The sequence below is a fragment of the Vespa velutina genome, chromosome 4, assembly GCF_912470025.1.
Source record: "Vespa velutina chromosome 4, iVesVel2.1, whole genome shotgun sequence".
Taxonomy (NCBI): domain Eukaryota; kingdom Metazoa; phylum Arthropoda; class Insecta; order Hymenoptera; family Vespidae; genus Vespa; species Vespa velutina.
The window spans coordinates 8424269-8446415 of record NC_062191.1 but is presented as its reverse complement, the minus strand read 5'-3'; the positions used below and the strand labels follow the sequence as shown (position 1 = coordinate 8446415).

The window sequence follows — 22147 nt, the reverse complement described above, 5'->3', positions numbered from 1 at the left end:
TCTCTCTCTCTCTCTCTTTCTTGTTCTTTTTCTTTCCTTCGCTCTCGCATTCAAACGCATGTCTACAGACTCGCGATAAAATTCTCGGTGGATTTTAAAGCGTATCTTCCCTGCTCTTTCCTTCCATACCATCCTTCCCTTTTCCTCTCGCATCTCAACCCTTACACTTATCCACCAGCTGCCATATCAAGGATGAAGCAATTTCGAAGCGAATTCTGAAATCGTTCTCGAGGGGATGAAGATTGGCCGAGTCTGTCTCTCTCTTTCTCTCTCTTCTCTCTCTTTCTCTCTCTCTCTCTCTCTCTCGCTCTCTCGCTCTCTGTCTGTCTCTCTCTTTATGTCGAGCAGAAGAAACGTTATCGTAAAGATTTTCAAACATATATCTAATTTCTTTCATGATCGTTTTAGATCTGGTAGGGTTAAACGGATCAGACTTCGACAATTTTGTTTCTATTTGTTTGATTAGGAAAAAAATCTGTTTACTTTTATAATCGAAATGAAAATTTTTCTCAAGTGACGAAAGAATGAAAAATGTATTAATATTAAAATGATACGATACGTAATTTTTCTTTTTATTTTTGTATTTTTTTTTTTTTTACGACTAAAAAAGACTCACGAATCAAAAAGATTTATCGTATAGAAATATATTTAACAAATATAAACATAATTTTTACAATGAATGTATTATTTATATACTTCAAAGTACGCAAAGTGAATAGTAATGATCAGTACTAAAGGGAACACGTCAATTTCAGATTCCGATTGAGAGAGACGAGTACTTTTGGATCGCATTTGCTATCATTTCGAATGCAGAAAGAACATTCAGTTTGGTGTTAGATGATAGAGAAAAAAAGATGAAACACAAAGAGAGAAAGAAAATGAGAAAGAAGCAGAGAGAGAGAGAGAGAGAGAGAGAGAGATAGAAAGAGAGACTGAAAAAGAGGAAAATAAAAAAGTCTCGAGAAGGTGCAAAATCGTAGAGAGAAGAGTCGTGAGTCACCAACCAGGATGATAGTTTAGGAGAGAAATGAAATTGGTAAAAGGAATGTGCAGTCGAATGAGAGGACCGGCCATTGGTAGGTTAGTCAGCCTTCAGAAGAGATAAAGTACGAAGAACTACAAAATAATGTAGGAAGAAGAATTTTAACAAGCTCATAACTCGTTCACGAATTCTCGATATTTCATTTTTATTCCATTTTTATGACGATTAGTAAAAATATAGTTGTTAATTTTCAAAAACATTAAATATTAATATATATATTTTGTTATTTCAATTATAATTGCTATTAACGTTATTAATTAATGAAGATTATTCAAATATTTTCACGTAGATGGTATAAACAATATAATATATAATGTATAAGTATATGATTATTTTAAATAAGAAAATTTTATTGTAAACAATATGATAAAATTATTATTAGAAAATATATTATTATATCTAGACTAGTTTATACGATACGACAATGCTCCAAAAAATTAATCTAGGTGAATGGCTAAGTGTTACCAAGGGTTTTTCTTTTCTTTTTAATGTCCCTTTTATTATCGATATTATTATCATGTTCGAAGGTACTTTTCAACCGCGTCAAAGCGCGTAGTAATGTAGGTTACGATCGTTCAGGCCATTCACCGCAAAGGTGTGCTCTTTAAATACGTGCTATCGTGTATACGTGAGCAAGAGAACGAGGCTGGATAATGATGAAACGAATTGTTCATTGAAGCACGAAAGCACACAGTACTCTAAATTCTTAGTAGTCTTCAAAACGATTAAACGAATATGATATAATATAAATTCAACCATTCACTCATACAATTTATTTTCAATAAAATATCTAGATATGTGTACATATGTATGATAATTTGTTTTCAACGAAGCAACATAAGTTTTATATAATTACTATTCTTAATTGAAACGTGATAACACGATTTATTATTATATATTATGTTATTTAATCTGTATATTTCTTAGAATTACTCATATAATACGTAAAACTAATTTCCTCATCTAGATCTTTCATACGAAACCATAAATTATTTCATGCTTTTTTATTATTTCCAATCCAATTAACCACGAACTCGAGTTATGCGGTAGTGTTAAATTTCATTTCTTCTCTCTACCTTTCTCTTCTTCGTCTATCTTTTCCAAGGCAATATACAAGGAGTGATGTTTGTGGAGCAATAGAAAGTAGAGAGGTGATTCTTGAGGTCTTTCAGAGACAACCATCGAAGCATGAGGGGAAGGGGTGCTCTCGAGCGAAGGTTCGAAGAAAGGACTCGAGGGGGTGGTTTGCCGTTTATTAAGGCTGCTTCGGTCTCGTGAAGAGATCGAGTCTCGCTTATTAACCTGACCTTGGCTCCTGCTCTTCTACTACACACCGAAGGCACAGCCTTCCTTAATTGAAACGTTGTTAAGGGCGTATATAAAGATTAGTCGGAGACGTGAAACTTCAATGAAAGATAGTACGCAATATTTATGGAAAATATTGTGTCTATAAATATTCTAAAATGAAATACAAGTAAGTATTATGACTTTAATATTTTGTTAATCCTAATATTGATATTGACTAATCGCTGAGTACCGCAAGAATTAAATTTGATATATGCGGTAGCTACAATGAAAATTAATACGTATGAATATGTTCATATATTTCTTTTTGATATATATATATATATATATATATATATATATATATATATATATACTTACATATACTATGTATCATTTTAAAAGATATGGCCAAATATATCCGATACTCTATTGATTTTATAAACAAACGTTTCAAATAAACGTTGTTAACTTTTGAGGAAGAAATATAATATAATATTTATCTTAAAAAGAACGCTATTACCAAGATATAGAAGTCATAACAATTTTGTAAAACGAAGATCGATACTTTAAGCCAAACAAAAGTTATGAAGAATATCAATATGAATTGAACCAGTGCACGTACAATGTATCTTTTTATCGATATTTCATCGAGTTACAGTTATAATAGTTATACTATTGTAATAGTATGAGATGATAACGACACTTGTTATTTGTGATTTGTAATATATTAATATTATAACAATGTAATCTAAATTGTTTGGACGATCAGTTCGTATTTCTACTCGTTCAATAATATTTTTTCAAACCACATCTTTTCTTCTAGCGAGATGATGCGTTAAATGTTTCTGTTTTCACGTTAAAAGAAAAAAAAAAAAAAAACAGGAAAAAGAAAAGAAGGAAAAAAGGAAAAAGAAAAAAGCAGAGAGAAGATAGAGGCAACTTTTTGTTACAGAAGGAGAATGAGGAAGAAGGATCGAACGATAACTACCGAAGAGAAGAGAGAAGAGGGTTGGGAGTATTACTGATCTTCACTACGCGGAATACTGAGAGAGAACTCTGCAAAGAGTTTAACGCCTTTAACGCCTCGTGAAAAGAAAGGGCGCCTCGTTAGGCCGGCTGTTTCGATTCTTCAAGCCTCTTCGCGCGTGAAAAAAAAAAAAAAAAAAAGAAAAAAGAAAGACTACGGGGGTAGAAACATCGAGACCGAACATTCGCTTTTTCTAAAAACGTTTTCCTTTTATTCTTTCCTTCTCTTTTCTCGTCCACGTAAAAAGAAAGAAAACAATTAGAGAAGAAGAGAAAAGGCCGTTTGGGAAAAACGCGAGAACGTCCACGTTTTCTCTACGTTGGAAATAAAATGTAAAGTGTTTGGAGAAGAGATCCAACGAAAGAAAAAAAAAAAAAGAAAAGAAGAAGAAAAAAGGAAAAAGAAAAAAGAAAAAAGATGAAAGAAAAATAAAGAAAAAAAATAACGAAAAGAGAGAAACACCGGTTAAGTATCGACGCATACGTCGCTGGTATAAATCCAACCAGGTTCGATCGATCCAGCCACAACTTTATTTCATCGTAACTCGCGTACAGTTTCACTCGACAACGAAGAAAAGTGGTGGTGAGAAGTGCGGTCGGGGAGGATAGTAGGAGAAGGGGGAAGGGCAGCAGGAGTGAGGTTGTCGATTGATGGACAATTTATGTAAACTGCGAAACTTCGTTACCACGTTTGTCACTATTTTTACGCAAACGAGTGCAACGCAAATGAGTCCTTTATGAATGGCAGAGCAGTAGTGACGTCGATCGGGGTTGATAGCAATGGCGACTTTGGTAGTCGATCGATCGGCCAAATTAAATATGGAGTTAAATAGCCAATCAACCAGACGAATTTTCGAGGTCGGTCTGTACATACGCAGTAGCCTTCATTTCAGTATTCGTAAAGCAATTTAGTCGCAGCAAAGTGCACACTTAACGGCGAGATAATTACGTCATGAAATTAATCGACGCGTCTCACGACGACCCTTTTCTTCTCCCTGTGTTCTCCGGTCATTACTGGGAACTAACGAATGAGTTTTCAATCCTTTCCCTCCTATTCCCCATCATCCGAACACCGCTCATATCGCTATTTTTATCAATCTAATTACAGTTATCGTTAGCTTCGTGAAATTGGCTACGTGAAATCTTGTTTCAATGATTTTGAAATCGATCAATATTTAAAGCTATTAGTCGAATAATAATGCATCATTTAAACGCATATTGAATAGTTCGTGAATTAATTTATCAACGAAACACAATAGTTAACATGGCAATTACTGAATGTTATTGGAGTTACAATAATACTAATAAAATTTCCTTGATGACAATGTTGACGTTTTATGTGATTCAAATTTTTCATTTGAAAACAATGCAAATATATATTTTACTAAACGTTGTTACATTTCTGTTTTTCTACGTTTAAAGGACTTTGAAGGAACAAACGTATGTAATATTGTACTGAAACGTAAAGTAAAAAGCAGCGGGATAATGATCACTCTGACAAAAAGTGTTCGTTCCGAGCTTACACGAGGCAAGAATTAGTTACAATGATTTCCCTGTCGTTTTTAGGCGAGAAGAAACGGGAAAGTGCCGAGGTTTTCTATAACGAAGGACGAAGGTTATGTAATTCCTCGTCTCGTTTAGTTAATCTTGAAAGAGTCATTACGATTCTTTTTTCACTTCCCATCCTACTACACCTTCTCTCTCTCTCTCTCTCTCTCCCTCTCTCTCTCTTTCTCTCTCAATCTTTCTCTTTCTCTCTCTCTCTCTCTCTATTTCTATTTTTCTTTTTTGTGTTTCGTTTCTGCACGCGCCAGTATGTTGTTGTTTTCGCGATTCGTTTTTTGTTCTTTCCAAATAGCAACCGCCACTTCTTGGTACATTAACCTCGACGGCTGGAGGATTTATGTTGATCCCTGGAGGTACTCGAAAAGTACGGGCGAAATAGAGAGAAAGAGAAAGAGCAAGGAAGAATGAAATTGAAAGCAGAAATTTTCCGAGTCCGCAAATCGACGTACTTCGTTATTATTTTACCAGTTTCGCCGCGTTGAGTTTTCGTTCACGCTCCAAATTTCCTCTCCGCGGGAGAACTCCTAAAGATTTATGACAAAGGGATAATTTTCTTTTTCTTTTCCTTTTTTTTTTTTTTTTTTAGAAATTTTTTCTTAATTAATAAATTACAAAAAAAATAAATGTTATTGCGAGAAAGTTATATATTTATAAATCGTATAGGAGATAAAAATTACTTCGAATGTTTAGTTGTTTTTGACGATATAGAAAAATTACTTTCCTCTAATTATTCATTTCTTATAATTATTTATCCGGATATTAAAAGATGGACATCGATGATAACATTATCAGTATGTAAGCGTTCTAAAATCTAAATCAGGGATAGGTAAGTAACTTCTTCTCCGTCGCTAGCTGCGCAGTCTACATCATCAATCAATCCGTTCCGCCACTACTTAACTTTACTAGCCGCAACTGCATGCACTTTGTTAGAAACAAAAGCCGTGCCAGCTCACGAATCACGGCGATGTCAAATAGTATGGATCGTCTCTTCCCATCTTAACTAAATAGGTATACAGAAGATGGAGTCATTTTTTCCACCCTGCCAGCTACCAATTTTCCACCCCTTCCATAGATAGCTAGACAATATATTTGTACAGTCTCGTAACGTGTATTGCTTATTATAAAAAAAAACTTAAAAATGTTTTATAAAATAATAAATAGTATTCGCGATCAACATTATCAATAATGTATGAAACGATCTCTCTCTCTCTCTCTCTCTCTCTCTCTCTCTCTCTCTTTATAAATGCAATATTAATAATTAATTACTTATCATATAAATATATCGAATCATTTCTTCGACATATCAATTAATATTTACAGATATATACTTTTCGATATTGACAATGAAAGGAATCGAGGGAATCTATACGAATATAGTCTATTAGTAATATTTTTCTCTCGCTATTTGAAAACTTATTTACATCTTATCTCGAAAACATGTATAGTACATATACACATAGTATATAAACATGTATATACTATGTCTATGTATATTAGGGACTTGCGGCCTTGCACCACTCGTCTTTTGCTCTTTTCTCGTGGTAAGCACTCCCGGTAATGCGCTTCTTGGTACATTAACCTCGACTTACACACAACGTTCTCCACTCTGTTCGTACAAACACACGCACGTATGCGGAAGAGCTTGTACACTCTCAGAGAAACACGGGGGAACTTCGCATGAAGGCAACATCCACGATTTAACCTGGAACGACGCGAACGAAACATCTTCCTCGTCGATGAACACGGACCATTAAAGCTTATAATCCAACAAAATCTCTTGCGACTTTTTTCTCTTAAAAAAGTATTCACGCTTTTTGCGATCGATGATGACAAAAACTTTCTACGTTCGATTTCGAATTTTCATTTATTTCTTTTCTTTTCCTTTCTTTTTTCTTTCCTCTTTTTTCTTTTTTTCTTTCTTTTTTCTTTTCTTTAATGTTCTTCACTTGATTATGCGACACCACTTTGCCTCGTTAGTTCCTTACATACAGAGGTTAATTCTGTCTTTCACCTATTTTCTATCCTTTTCTATCTCAACCTCTTTTCTCAGAACAACGATAAGAGACGATACAACAGCTACCCCAGGGAGAAGCTTTCCAAGAGCTTCCGTCCATTTCCTAGGATAAGTAAGCCGAATAACCGGAATTTCTTACGATAAGTAATGTACTGGACTAAAAATCTAAGGGAAGGTGAAAGAGAAAAGCAATAATGCATTACATTAAATGTATATATACAAATATAGAAGAAAATTTCCGGATGGATACACTGGAACTACTTTAACAAAGATTGCTGTTTTCAGAAATTACTTTAGACTAATTTTATATAGCTTGAAGGGGTAATATGATAAATCTTCTTTATCGCTTATCAAAAAATTGAGGTCATCTTTAGTTTCTGTAATAAAATTTCATTTTAATTTTACATTAAATGTTGCAGATAATATCAAGTTAGAGAGAGAGAGAGAGAGAGAGAGAGAGAGAGAGAGAGAGAGAGAGAGAGAGAGAGAGAGAGAAAGAGAACAATCAAATGGAAAGATCTACATATCTCATGTTTTTTATTAATAAATGAGATATATTTCTAATAAAAAATGATTTTAAAGTAAAGTTTTTCTATCGCTACATTTAACTTTTCAAAATTAAAATATTGAAATAATAATAATACAATCACATACAACGTTTCATCTTGTGTATAACTGTAAGTGAAGAAAATATAATGAAAATATGAAATAATATAAAAGAATGATGAAAAATGATGAAAATATGAAATAATATGAAAGAATGATGAAAATATATTATTTATAAAGGTTACACACATTTCATCGACTTCGAATAGCTAACCCGTGAGTAAATATATTCTTGTAGTTATTTCAGTTTAGTATAAAGAGAATAAAAGAGTATGGTTAATATCAGATATATTAAGGGAGGAAAAGCGAATATTATCCTTTACACGAAGGCAACTCTCTCAGGTGGCTAGAACAAGATGAATAATCTGCGAAGTATAGTCAAGAGAATAGAAGTACAACCTGAGAATAATACTATATATATATACACATGCGCACAAACGTATGAATTAACGTATACGTATAATCGTTATATAGACATACATACTACCAATGATTTTAACCATAGGATACGTATTTTCTTTCAATGTAGCTGCTTTCAAGAGTCCATTCAACGATGCGTTAATATTTTCGACGTTTTGAAGAACTTAAAGAATCTTTCACATTGAAATAAATAGAGAAATGAATACACCTGTAAATGTCATTTTCGTTATCTTTTGCACGGCACCACACTTCGCTCGAAATTATTGGAAGAATGCAGCGACAATTCATAATAGCATGCTTTCCACTTCCGTTCCGACCGACCTTCGCATCGTCAGCCAGACACCTCTTTACCCTCTCAACACCCTTATAACCCAACCCTTCTTGACTTCAGCTCTTTCCTCACTCTTTCCTAGTCACAGCTAAATGTTATTACTTCGGCCGTTAAAGATAATTTCTATCTCTCTTTCTCTCTCGTTTGTTCATCCAAGGTATTCAGCTTTGCACGACGGTTTCTCACTTCGATCTTGATGGTAAATTCATTAAATACACACGAATTCAACGAGAAAAAGAAATTATGAGAATAAAAATTTTAAATGGATGTGGATGTACGATCTGTCGTTAATTCGTTCGAGAATCGTTTATGAGAATATTATCATATGTAGATTCTTTTAGAACGTTAACGGTTATTGTTACTTTTGTTTTGATTTTTGAAAGACAATTGTAATTAATATTTATTTTTCGTATTTCGTTATGGTATACATAGCTTACAGAATTGTAAATACGTTTCCTACTGTCCAGCAAAAATATTGTTATGTTTGAAAAAAAAAAAAAAAAAATTAATTTCGAAATGATCTCTTTATGAAAACATTTCGTCATACACATTTGTAAAGAACAATATACCATAAATGGATTTTATTTTAGATAAAATGTAAGGAAAATCGAGGATAAAAAATATTACGCGTTCGAAATTATAAAAAACTATTTAAAACACTATTTCTTTTTGTATTATGGATTCTATTATGGTTTCTTTTTATCAAGGAAGCCTAAAAAAACATACTTCATCTACGCAACGAAACCTACATAGACCGTAGGAATTATAAAGCATCCTTGATGAACTATGACTGGGAGAAATAATTAACGCAGTCGCGTCGGTTAACCCATACGACAACGTACACCTCTGTCGCGTACTACTAATTATTGCACTTCTGACAATTACTTTCATAATTCGAGCTTGTCCCACTTGCCGACGTACTATACTTTTGATAATAATTATACGCTTTCCGTTGTTCCCATCTCTTTTTCCTTGTTTTTCCTTTTTTTCTTTTGTTTTTTTTTTCTTCTTTTTTTTCCCTTCTTTTTTCCTTTCTTTTTTTTGCCTTTCTCTTGCGAGATAGCGCAGCTAATTTTTTCCTTCCGTCGACTCGAGCGCATAATAAAATTTCAAAGGAGCGAGACGTAACGAACTGCAATTTCGAGATTTCTCTTTTTTCCCTCCCCAATGCCAAGAGTAGATACGCAATATTTCATTAATGTTATAAAAGAAAATAATAAAACACGGAATGAACTTTTTACAAACAGAACAATTTTCTTCTCGTTAGATCGAAATTGAATAGAAAACATTAAAGAAGATCAAGAATTATATTTCTCGATTAAACATAAGCGTGATGAATTATTTGGTAAGATATTTAAAAGTTCGAAAGAAATTCTTGGATAGAATTCCAGATGGTAGGAGGTAAACCATTGGAAAACCAGGACGAAATCGAGCTAGGGTGAAGTTCGATATAAATCAGACCGAACCTATACTCTTCCTTTTTCTTTTCTAGCTCGCCATCTTAGTCGGATGCTGTTCTTCGTAGTATCTTCCATCGGTTCTTCTCTTTCTCTCTCTTTCTCTCTCTCTCTCTCTCTCTCTCTCTCTCTTTCTGTCTGTCTATCTGTCTGTCTGTCTGTTTCTCTCTCTCTCTTTCTCTTTCTCTCTCTTTCTGTCTGTCTCTCTGTCTGTCTGTCTCTCTCTCTCTCTCTCTCTCTCTCTCTCTCTCTCTTTCTCTCTCTTATTTTCTATCTTCGACTCTTTCTACCTCTTATCCTTTCCTTCTTTCTCTCGTTTTCTTTCGGTCTCGCGAGCTCCACTCGGACACGTAATTACAAGTCTTAGGTGGAGAACTTCCAGTGCTCGCGGCGTTGGCGTGCCTGCTGACCCAGCGCTCGAAAAGAAAAGCGGCCCTCTGTAAGAAATCCGGATAACTCGACTGCCTCACTGAGTCTCTTTTCCTTTTTATCATTCTCTCTCTCTCTCTCTCTCTCTCTCTCTCTCTCTTTCTTTATTTTTCCCTCTCTTTCTTTATTTTTCCCTCTCTTTATCATTATCTTTATCTTTATCTTTCTTTCTCTCTCTTTCTCCCTTACTCTCTTAATCTCTCCTTATCTCTCTCCCTCTCTGTCTTTCTCTCTCTCTCTCTCTTCTTTTCTTTTTCTTTCCTTCCCATGATGTTCCTTCGTAAAAAGAAGAATCTTCGTTTGGTGAAGCTTTTCTATGTTTCGTACGGAAAGAGAAAGGAGTCAACGTGTCCAACGAAACGAGTCGGAAAAGTTTATCGTCAGAAGATTCTCATTAGCTTCATTGAAATGTCTTATCGTTTCTAGATTCTTGCCTCTTCGATAAATCTTCTTTCTGGCGCGATAACGAAAGAATAAAAGAAATTTAACTAACCCGTTTATTACCATTATTTTCAATTTATTATAGTTTGTAAATTTATCGAACGTTTATTTTCTTTGACCAATACAGTATATTTTATTATAAAATATTTATGCGATATGCGGTCTTTGGAATAATTAATAGATATCGCGGAATTCACGCAATCATTGGTTGAAATTTTAGGTGGTAAACAACCTCATTTTATTTACATATGTCTTCGTATCGCAAACATTCAACGAATCCATTTAATTTATATTTTACCACCAAATAGGTAGTTCATATTATCGAATTGTTTTAGTTGTTATTACATATAAATATTTAATTTTTAATAATAACATCATAATGCATTAACAAATAAAACAATGAAAAATATCTTAAAACAAGTTCTTAAAACGATATATATATATATATTTTTTTTTTTTTTTCGTTACTAATTGGATTCCTATTTTCTAATCTTCAGTTTACTAATGACAAATCATGAGAACATTAATTTGCATAACATACATTCATAGGTAGCGAAGAATTCACATAATTCAAACATCAAATGTAATTGTTTTTAAATATGTATAATATGGCATCATAGATGCTAAACTTACTGATTATTTTAACAACAGAATTCTAATTGGTAACGTTAATTTTATTAGGAATTCATTCGGTTCCTTGTTGTCAGAATTATTTAACAATATCGTTATTTAGCAAATTGATTAAATATATATTTCTTTGAATTCTATAATTTCAAAGATATTTAACGTGATAATAATTATCATTCTGTCCTTATATACATTTAACTCTAAAATAATATAATCAATGTTAATTTCATTATTCTCATCATTGAATTGTGATAAAATTCTTCGGTAGCATTCGTGATTGAAATATGTTTGCTAATTTAAGCGGTGCAACGAATTATAACTATCTCTAATCGTGCAATACTAATCGACAAGATCACATATACATACATATATACACATATATATATATATATATTTATATTTTTGATGGATAGATATAAATTCTATTTACTTCAGTCGGTATTCGAATTGCATAATACACACAGTGTTTATGACGGGAACTCCAAAAACTCTTGTTAAGCACGTCGCAAGAAGAAATTATATTAGTTTAATGAGCAATGTTTAATATATGCAAATGAGAGAAATGTATCTATATTGTATGTATGTGTGTGTGTATATGTGTGTATATATATGTGTGTATAAGCGTATATAGATTCAGAGTAATTCCGAAAATTAATTCGTGCCGTTAATGTCACGTGCGACGAGTACGACGAACTTTCGGCGTTCTCGTCGAATATTTTATCTATTTTCTATCACCGTGTGGTTGCATTAACGAAATTTACACTTTATTAACTTTAAGTTATTAAAGCACGGCCGGGTGTTGAGCAGTGTAACGATCCTGCCGCGGTAAACGGACCGAGTAAACTTTGTAATTACACTCTATAAACGAAGTAATTACTACTTCACACATACACATACACATTAGTATTTTAAAGGTATATCATATGACGAAATAGTACATAATAGACAACACGGTAATCAAATCGTTACTATTTTATTGCTAACAATGTATTATAAAATCTTGTATCTCAATGAAGAAACAACAAGGAACTTGCTATCGCTTCTTTTTGCTTTCTCAACAAACAGTAATTGGTATCTTAAGCACACTGCACTTTCCGATACAATCGATGATAGAGTCATGCCAATAGAAAAATATTTATTTTACGCTTCAATTCATAAAAGGCCATATATGATCTTAAATAATGTAAATGCTTGATATATTACAACATTCGATATTAAATTATTAAGTTAACAAAAGAAATTCTTTCTTATGAAATTGTGCTTAAACTCTGCGTTAGTAAATTTATCTAACACAAAACAATTTGTGATTTATGATTTCATATATAAAGCCGGAACAACAAAGAAGGAAATGTTATTTAACATAAACATATGTACACAATAACGCACACAGTATTAGTTTAAATATTGTTTTCCAATAAAAAGAAAGAAAAAGTATTTAATCCAGATAAGCTGCCGTTAATGCAGTTACAATCGTAAGGAAATCCAGTTGATTAATTTATCGATGACAAGTGTATCGAAAAAGAAGCTGTTCTGAAGCTGTGTAAAAGGATAGAACATTATATCCTTAGAAATTCGATATAACGATAATTCTCGTTAAATTCCCATGGTGCATTTATTAAATAGAATTCCCTCGAGTGAATTGATTACTAAAAGCTATGTCTTTCTTTTAACGTCGCTTTACATCGTTTGAACTTTATGAGTTTTTTTTTTTTTTTTTTCTGTCAACAAACCGAATATACGCGAGATTTAAAAATAGCGGAAAAAGAAAATATAAATAAAAATGGGATGTGCATGTGTGGAACCGTGCATGACAAAGTCAATATTTTTTTCTGTTTTTTTTTTTTATATATATATAAATTTTTCAATATTAAACGATTGATCAAGTTCATAACTTCTTTGCGAATAAACTGTTCGATTATTATTATCATTATGTACCGAAGCAACGAGCGTTGCACGGCCTCGCGGTATATAATAAGTTTAATGCAGTACCTAAATAACATTAAGGCAGTTATTACTACGATAATGAGCTCGTTGATTACGTTCGACTAATCGAGTTATTCTCTTCGCTTGCCTAACGGAATTCACTAGGCGAATTTACTTTACATTGCTTTCAACGAAATCGTAAAGGTTATAAGGACAGACAGAACAACGCTTTTCTTTTGTATATAGTAAAATATAAATGGAACTTTTTACTTTTATATGAGTCACCCATGAATGGCACTCGATTTGTTTTCATTTCATTTCAAATATTTGTAATTTTCGTTTCGTGATATTTATAAAAATCGATAGTAAAGAAAGTAAAGTATACAAGAGATATAAATATTATTCATAGTTTTTATAGTTTTCTATGAATTTATATTTATCTGCAGTAGATATTGTATTTTTTTTCACAAGGAAATATATTTTTTGATTATCTTTCCCACCCCCTCTCCCATCGCCTTTCTCTCCCTCTCTCTTCCTATCTTTCATTCCTCATTATAATCCTTAGTTATGTTTATATTTGAACTTTTAAATGTAACGTGAAAAATATAAAATGAATAATAGTTCATAATTAAAAAAGATATATTTAAAAAAGAACTTACCTCAAAAGAAATATTAAAAGTCATTTTAGATAATAAATACGGATTTATGGTTTTATGTAAGTAAGATTCATTTGTAATTCAACATTAATTTATTAATTTTTATTCGAAACAGCATTAGTTTTTCGTATTAAAATGAAAGCTTTGAACAAAGGAAATATATTTTCTCGAGAAAAGTCAGTAAAATTCTCTTTACGAGAAAGACAAATTCGAATTCGCGCACTCGCCTGACAGAATTCGATCGATCTCATCGTTTCTCTTGCGTTTGCGAGACGAATCGAGACGAAGCTCAATTTCATTCGGCTTTTGCTAATTACTACGGCGTAAAAGACAGTAAAATTCAAGACTATTCGGAGAAAGAAAAGGGTTTCGTTCTTCCGCTCGAAAGAATCGTTTCGATCGAATCGAAAAGTCTATCTTTTAAATGGACCTTCCTATTCTAGTCTCGTGATTTCAACCTCGAAATGTCGCATCGTGTCAAAAATTTTTTTTCCTCTTTTTCGAATTCAATGATCATTCGTCACATTTTATTATCCACTTTAATTCAATTTCTATCATTAGCATAATCGTATCACGTTCACTATCTCTTGTTCGACGTGACAACAATGTAAAGCAACGAACGACAAATGAATTTTCATGCTATCGACTTATAATTATTGGAAAAGAATTAGAATAATTAATCTGCTTTTTTGTATTTCCCATCTTGTTTTATTATCGTTTTTATTTGTCACGTTTTATTCTTGTTGTTTAGGTTGATTTTTCTGGTATTCAATGCTAGCAGCTATAGCCTTATATTCGCTGATATAAATTGAATGGCGGAATAAAATGGAGGAAGGAGAGGATATCTAGCGAAAAGAACGGGGAAGAGAGGCGGACAAAAGAACAGGAAGCTTTCATTGTTCGTTTAATACTGTACGGTGCCTTCATTAAAACGATATGAGAAACTTATATTACTCGAGAAAGTGATCTTAGGAAAGAAAACTTTGCTTCTCATTTATAGTTGAAGTCTCGAAGAAAACTTTGAGAAAAAGGGAAAAAAAAAGAGGAGACTTGTTAACTAACGAGTCAAACACATTCCAAATAAACTCAAAAACTCGAAAGATATACGTACCTACCGCGTGAAAACGCCAAACGAATCCAGCATTTTAATTAGCCCAGTAATTTGCGTTGTAATGCTTACGCGAAGTGTTATTTGTTTTGATTAAAATTAAAATTGCTCGGAAGCGGGATAGCACTTCGCTTCATTTGCGAACGTTTCATTAGCCACGCGACCTGTCATTGCAGATGCGCGACTCGTTTCACGTGAAATGTGTTCGTTACGAATAAAAACAAAAAAACAGAGAGAGAGAGAGAGAGAGAGAGAGAGAGAGACAGACAGGCAGACAGAGACAGGAAGACAAAAAAATATTAAAATCAAGAGAATATGTTACGTGAATAATATTCATAATAATTAATAACACATATATTTCTATTTGGACGTTTGCGATTGATATCGTATATCTTTCGAGATGATCGATCTTGTCTATGTGCTCTTTACATTCTTACTAAACCGCGTCTTTCATTTTAATTGTTTCTCGATCATTCGTAATATTCACGATCATTATTCACATGCACACATATTACTGTCCGGCCATTTACGATTGATGTCGTAAATTTGTCGAAACGACCGATCTTGTCTATGTACTTGTTTACATTCTTACTAAATTTTACGTCATTCATTTTTATTATTTTTCGACCGTTCGTAATATTCATTATCATTATTCACACATACGCACAAACACATACACGTTCCTGTTTGGTCGTTTACGATTTATGTCGTATATTTGTTGGAACGACCAACTTTGTCTACGTATTGTTTACATTCTTACTAAACTTCGCATCTTTCATTTTAATTGTTTCTCGATCATTCATAATATTCACAATCATTATTCAGATATACACTCGCACGTATGTTTTTGTTTGACTGTTTACGATTATCGTTGTATATTTTTCGAAATAATTGACCTTCTCCTATGTAAATATTTTTAACGTTCTTATTAATGTATACGTCTTTCATTTTAGTAATGTCTTGACCGTCATAGAATATGGTAAGTACTTGCAGTATTATATAGGAAAAATTTCTGCTAGAACATCGTCATATTCCTTGCATATACTCATAGCCTTTATCTATGTTTAGCAACCCTTTATTAAATAGCCTTAATCAAGGTATTAAAGGGTACGCTCCAATTGTCAAAATCGATTTTCTAAATATAATCTTAAGCGCTCAATCGACTTAAATAATTTATTTATGCAGTCTCTCCCTATCTTCTTGAATCCTCTTTACTCTTTTACTTTCTGAAGAGACTTAGAGAGAGGGATTGTTAGAGTGGTTGCTGGTGGTGACTTTTCTCTCTCGCAAATATTCTTTTTTCTTCTTTTTCTTTCTTTCTCTTTTTCTATCTATCTCTCTATTTCTTTCAAGACACCAGACAGAAAATCCTTCAGCCGGAATTCTTCGATCGACTCTCTTTCCTCCTTCTCTTTCGTGAACGACGAACGAGCTACCACGACCACGGCCGTTCTCGGAGTTGAATCCTAGTTTATATCTTGCGATATAAAGTGGCCAACCCAAGGATGAGTGGACTTCTGACTCGGCGAATATCCATTGTCCGTGCCGTTAGAATTTCACCATTGTTCAGGCTGACGCGAACAGAAGGATTCTCCAGGTAAGGGAAATAGCACGTATATTTGGAACTGTCTGCTGCTGGTCCACGTGGATCACGAGCCATCTCCACGTGTACAAGCACAAGCACAAGCACAAGCGAGAGCATAGCGTAGATTCTACTCGAGGATTGAGGATTACATTGTTGGCTTCTCACTCTGCGTGAAAGTGTGCCTGATACACACTAGCCCTCTGTGCTTGGGCTTGACTGAAAGGAAAAAAAATAGGGAGAAAGAGAGAAAAAGAGACTGGACCGTGTTACGTGACCAGCAAACCAATGCAACTATCTCGTTTCTTCTTCCTTCAAAAAAAAAAAAAAAAAAAAAAAAAAAAAGAAAAAAAAAAGAAAAAAGAATCTTTTTCCTTTTATTTCGCACCCCCCTTTCTTCATCCTTTATTCTCTTTTATCTTTCTTTATGTAGTCTATTAAACCTTAACATCTACCCTTATTTAATCATTGAGATGTCCCCGAGCATTTTTATCGTTAATAATATCTTCGTTAAATTCACTAAGCATGTCGTTTTTACATGACATACATAATATATTACAAAACGATTTATTCTATCGTCGAACCGATAAGTTGAAATGTGACTTACCACCAAGTAGAAAAAGACCACAGGCTACCAATGTTCTATGATCAGAGTAACAATGGCCGATCAGTGCGAAGATAGTACCAGCGAAAATCAAGACAACAGCGATCACTTGAAACGGTGCCGAGATCCTGGAACATATATATCATGCTAATGTAAAAAAGAGAGAAAAAGTTTCAGAAACTTAATGAACTGGCAGTATAATTCATAAATATTCGGGAATTCATAAATATATCGTTTTGAAGGAGATAGCCCAAGGTATATTTCAGTGCGAGGGAGAAATTCAAGTTGAAGTGCATTGATTTAAATCATATTGAATCATATTTTATAGTGAATATATGTAGATATATCGAAATAAATATACAAAATCCTATTTCTTTCAAAGTTATTTATATTTTCAATATTTCTATCTGATAAATTATCTTCGATTCGTACATTGTATTAATCAACGCATTATTTTCTGATTTATTTCTAGTTACGTTAAGAAAGATTCTTTTTGAACATCATTATATTCGAATACCTTTGAGAGAGAAGCAAATCACGAAAGTTTGATCCATTTCGCTACTATAACTACAACAACGTCCACGGAGAATGTATCGGTTACAAGCTGGAGAAGTTGCTTGTTGGAACTATTCGAGATCGTAAATACCAGAGTCTATATGGTACGTATACATATATACAATATGTATATGTATATATACCTATATACATACGTATGGAACAATTATCTATGTAAAACGAACGACGACAATAGCCAACGTGGATATATGGTGAATGTACGATTGCTCGAGGAAGGTACGCAACGTCCAAGCCTATGATGGTCATTGTTAGGCTGTCCACGTTCTACCTGCCTTATACGTTGGCAAGTAGAGGCAGACGCCACTCTGTATCACTGCGGATCCACGCAAATGTAGCCACGGCAAGAATTATGCGCGTAATCAGTGCCTCTTACCCATAATCTATGACGCCGTTATTATTTATTCGGTTAATCATTATACTCATGCGAATTACTCGGAACCGGAGAATATTGCACGTTGGATTTGGATTACACGAGGGAAGTATGTGCGGTGAAATTTGTTAGAACGTACATACGTAAGTAGGGAATTATAGGGATCGACAAAGTAATCGTTAATTAAATCTAATAAGAGAAATGATAAAAATAATTAGATGAAATTTCTTCATTTCGATAGATCGAACAACATTCAAAGTATGAAAATCGAAGAAAGTATCACTTAAATTTTTATCGATTTTTTTACAGATTCGACGGGACTTTCGAATTTATTCGGACAGGAATAAATATATATCACCTAAACGTGAATTGAACCTACTGAAAATTTCATTTATCGAGTGAAATTTTACTTATTAATTTTTTTACGTGTTACGTTAACGCGTCTCCCATCTCCGTCGCAAACCTTCGAACAATGTCTTCTTATATTATTTATCAAGATTTGTAAAATTAAAAAAGTGAAGAAAAATATTTAAAGTTATCGAAGTCTATGAACTGATTGACTGAATTTCTATAAAGTACAGTACTTTACAAAAAGTGTCCTTTACAAAGCCTTCGTCGTTCCAATTCAATAGAAAAGAAAGAAAGAACTAAATTTTGATGATCATCAGCTGACAAGTAGACTCTCTCGATACGGACAATCTTTGTGACGAAAGAATACGTACTCTAAAAATGCACCCTCTGAAAACAAGTTGGTCGTTATACATATCTCGGAGGCTTGTTGCCTTAAGGGTGGAATATCTAGTGTGTTGTCGAAGGCGAATATTGAAAAACGGTGTGAGTGTTGTTCGCCATGTGGGTGACGGAAAGAGAGAGAGAGAGAGAGAGAGAGAGAGAGAGAGAGAGAGAGGGGGAGGGAGAAAAAAAGAGAGAGAGAGAGAGAGCAAGAAAAATCGAGAGGAAGAGAGAGAGAGAGGAGAGAAGGAGGAAGGGAGAAAGAGAGAGAGAGAGAGGAGGGAAGGAGGGAGAAAAAGAGAGAGAGAGAGAGCGAGAGAAAGCGAAAGGAAGAGAGAGAGAGAGAGAGAGAGAGAGAGAGAGAGAAGATAGAGAGAGGGTAGAGAAGCTCGAACCCGTTGTGTAATAGGTACATGTATTCGTACGTATCAGGGTAAATGGAGCGTGCTAGGTAACGGTGCGTCTCTCAACTCGCCCCAGCAACCCCTGCTTCTTCGTCCTTCTACTCTTCCTCAGCCACCTTCTTCTCTCACCCCATTTCCACTCATCCCATTTGATAAACCACGGCGATGACGTTTAGGTTTTGATCTCTACGACAATTTCACGGTATGTAAGCATTCTTGCTTTTTATTTAAAAGTTATATATAAATTATATAATATATATATATATAATTATATAAGATATATATATATATATATTTATATATATGATATACATACAGGTATACGTACTTACATATAGAGATGCATTCAATATATGTTCTATAGAGGAGATCAATCGTCAAATAGAATAGGGAGAATAGGGAGTTCCTTTGTTTTGAGAGAAAAAGAAAAAGGGGAAATTGGTAAAGGAAATTGTCGTCTCGTCGAAATCTTGAATTTTATTGCTATTCTATCTTGACATCTTGACACAAGGAATTTGTTTACCAGAAGAGGGATAGCAATGGAGGATAACATGGTGGAAATTCAATTATCAAGACGCATCCACTATTGTCAGGAAATTGCGTTTCAGACTTCAGAAAAGAAGAAGCGAGGATATGGTAAGTTTATTTTTATCCTTTTCTTCTTTCTTTTTATATTTTTATGTACAACAGATTTCATATTGAAATTCACTTATATTTTAACTTTCTTCTTTTATATTTTCATTAACTACAAATCGTTGTTTAAATAATTAGTCGTTATATGTATTTTTGTTAATTATAAGTCGTTATTACTTCAGATTGAAAATGATGAAGCGAAGTTTGTTCTCGTGTAATCGTGGCTTTTTAAACTTCTCTCTTCGTTTGAAATTTAATACAAGGCGAGCTGTTTTACGTCTCTACGGTAAAAGGTGACTGTCGGGTAATGGAGCGTCCTTTAAAGGATGCGCGCGAGCTTCCATTTACGTTAAAAGTACTCCAACTTGACGCGTAACGAAATTCGATTTTCCGATAATTTGTCGCGAAATGTCGTAAATATTCGCGAATCGAATTTCAACTGAGATATAGTGCATATTCGTGTCTATTAATAATGCAAAAAAAAAAAGAGACGAAAAATTTCCTCTGTCGATCTTTTGTTCGAGCTGTGATAATTTAAATTAAATATAGTATATTATAAAAATCGTTATCCAAAATATATGTGTCCTAATTTTTTCAATACTTGAAGAATCTAATGCATGCATTAATTTAAATGCATAACTAATTGAAATACCAACAAAATATATCGAGCTGGTATAATTAATTTTTTATATGATTAAGTTTCATGCTTGAGGAGAAACAATATAAGACGTTGACAATGTTTGCGAATGTCAGGTATTAGTAAGGAAAAAATCTTGTTAAGTCTTTTATGGTAGGTAACATTTTCTATATTAAAATGTTTAGATTTAAAATGAATCTACAATTGTATTATCTATATCATAAAAAGTATAAAATATTTTTTATCGATAAATGGCATTTATAATTAACATTATCAACTTACAATTATAATAGTATAGATTAATGCATTCATATTATTCAAGCACATATAGATAAAAAAAATTGCGAAATAAATACAACAAATTACTAATAATCTCTAAATAAATGAAGAATATTATACTGATTCGATTATACCATTTATTACTTAAAAAAATCTCATGAACGTTTACCATTCTTTCCGGAACGAGATATTCTTTCTGAAAAATCAGAGAGAAAAGTAAATTTAAAATTCATTGAAAGTTGCTGTTGGAATGACATTGAATAGTAGGAAACGATTGGTTTCGTGAAATTATGCCTGAGGTGACCGTGTTATAATAACCGTTTTATTTCATTATCATATGAGGCTAACTGACTACTAATGACATTTACTCATTTTGGCTGAGTCGCTCTTAAACGTCAGCCGTCGTTAATAATGTAAGCAAAAAATAGATCATGGAAGAAAGAGAGAGAGAGAGAGAGAGAGAGAGAGAGAGAGAGAGAGAGAGAGAGAGAGAAGGATATTAATTCTCACGTCAGTGACATTCCAACGAATCTACTTATCGATTACAGTTCGACGATAGAGTATTTATAATTCATCGAATTTATTAAGTAAGTCAGCTTCGTGATCCGAATATAAGCGCTACGTGTCTTAATATGCTTTCCGTTCTTAATTCATGACATTCATTCTCACAGATAATAATCCTCGGCGTTGAATTTTAGCACGGCATCGATTTAATATCGACGACTCGACCTCATTGCGGAGAATCGAATTGGTAATGAAAGATAATTGATATCCTTGTGAAAGTTCGTTTATATGAACGACTGCAGGCGAGTGGATAATCGATTGAGAATAGTATCGTAGATATCTATAGATATTCCTTTTCGTATTATCTTTGCTTGATATGTCTTATCGTGCTTTTTCCTTTCATTTTATTTCTTTTTTTTTTTTACAAAACTTTTTTACTTATATCGTTGATATCGTTTGTTCGACAATAATCTTAGGTAAAATTGAAAATTTTTACGAATTTTCGAAGTACCTAACGATTTATTTAACGAAGAACTTTTTCTCAATTTCAATGGATTTAAGATAATGAATAGGATCAATATATAGATATATTTTTAAAATGAATCTATGTCCATCGGCACGAGATTTAACTTGATTATATACGAGGATGGCAGGATACACATTCGGTATTATAAGATTATAACTTTATTAGGAACCACGGTGACGCTTTCGCAAAGGTAATTCAGGATAATTTTTTTTCCCCCATCCGACGATTCGATTTTCGGCGAGCAAATTGCACGATCGCGACGCTATTACCCTTTTCGCTTTTCAACAGGACAGGATCCGTATTGAGAGGAAGCTGCGAATGGATTCCCGATAATTTTCGCTAATTCCTTTACGCACGATAACCCTTT

The 22147-nt window shown here is 33.3% G+C and overlaps 1 protein-coding gene across 10 annotated transcripts in view; it reads right to left on the bottom strand.

The window, feature by feature from the left end:
- LOC124948267 overlaps positions 1-22147 on the bottom strand; it is a 157995-nt gene that overhangs the window by 30438 nt on the left and 105410 nt on the right. For 9 of the 10 annotated variants that reach the window (XM_047491631.1, XM_047491630.1, XM_047491634.1 and 6 more), the window contains one exon: positions 17123-17247. The exons of the other annotated variant lie outside the window; for it this stretch is intronic. In XM_047491631.1, coding sequence (XP_047347587.1) covers positions 17123-17247 — 125 coding nt within the window. The remainder of the gene's footprint in view (positions 1-17122; positions 17248-22147) is intronic. 10 annotated transcript variants of the gene reach the window in all.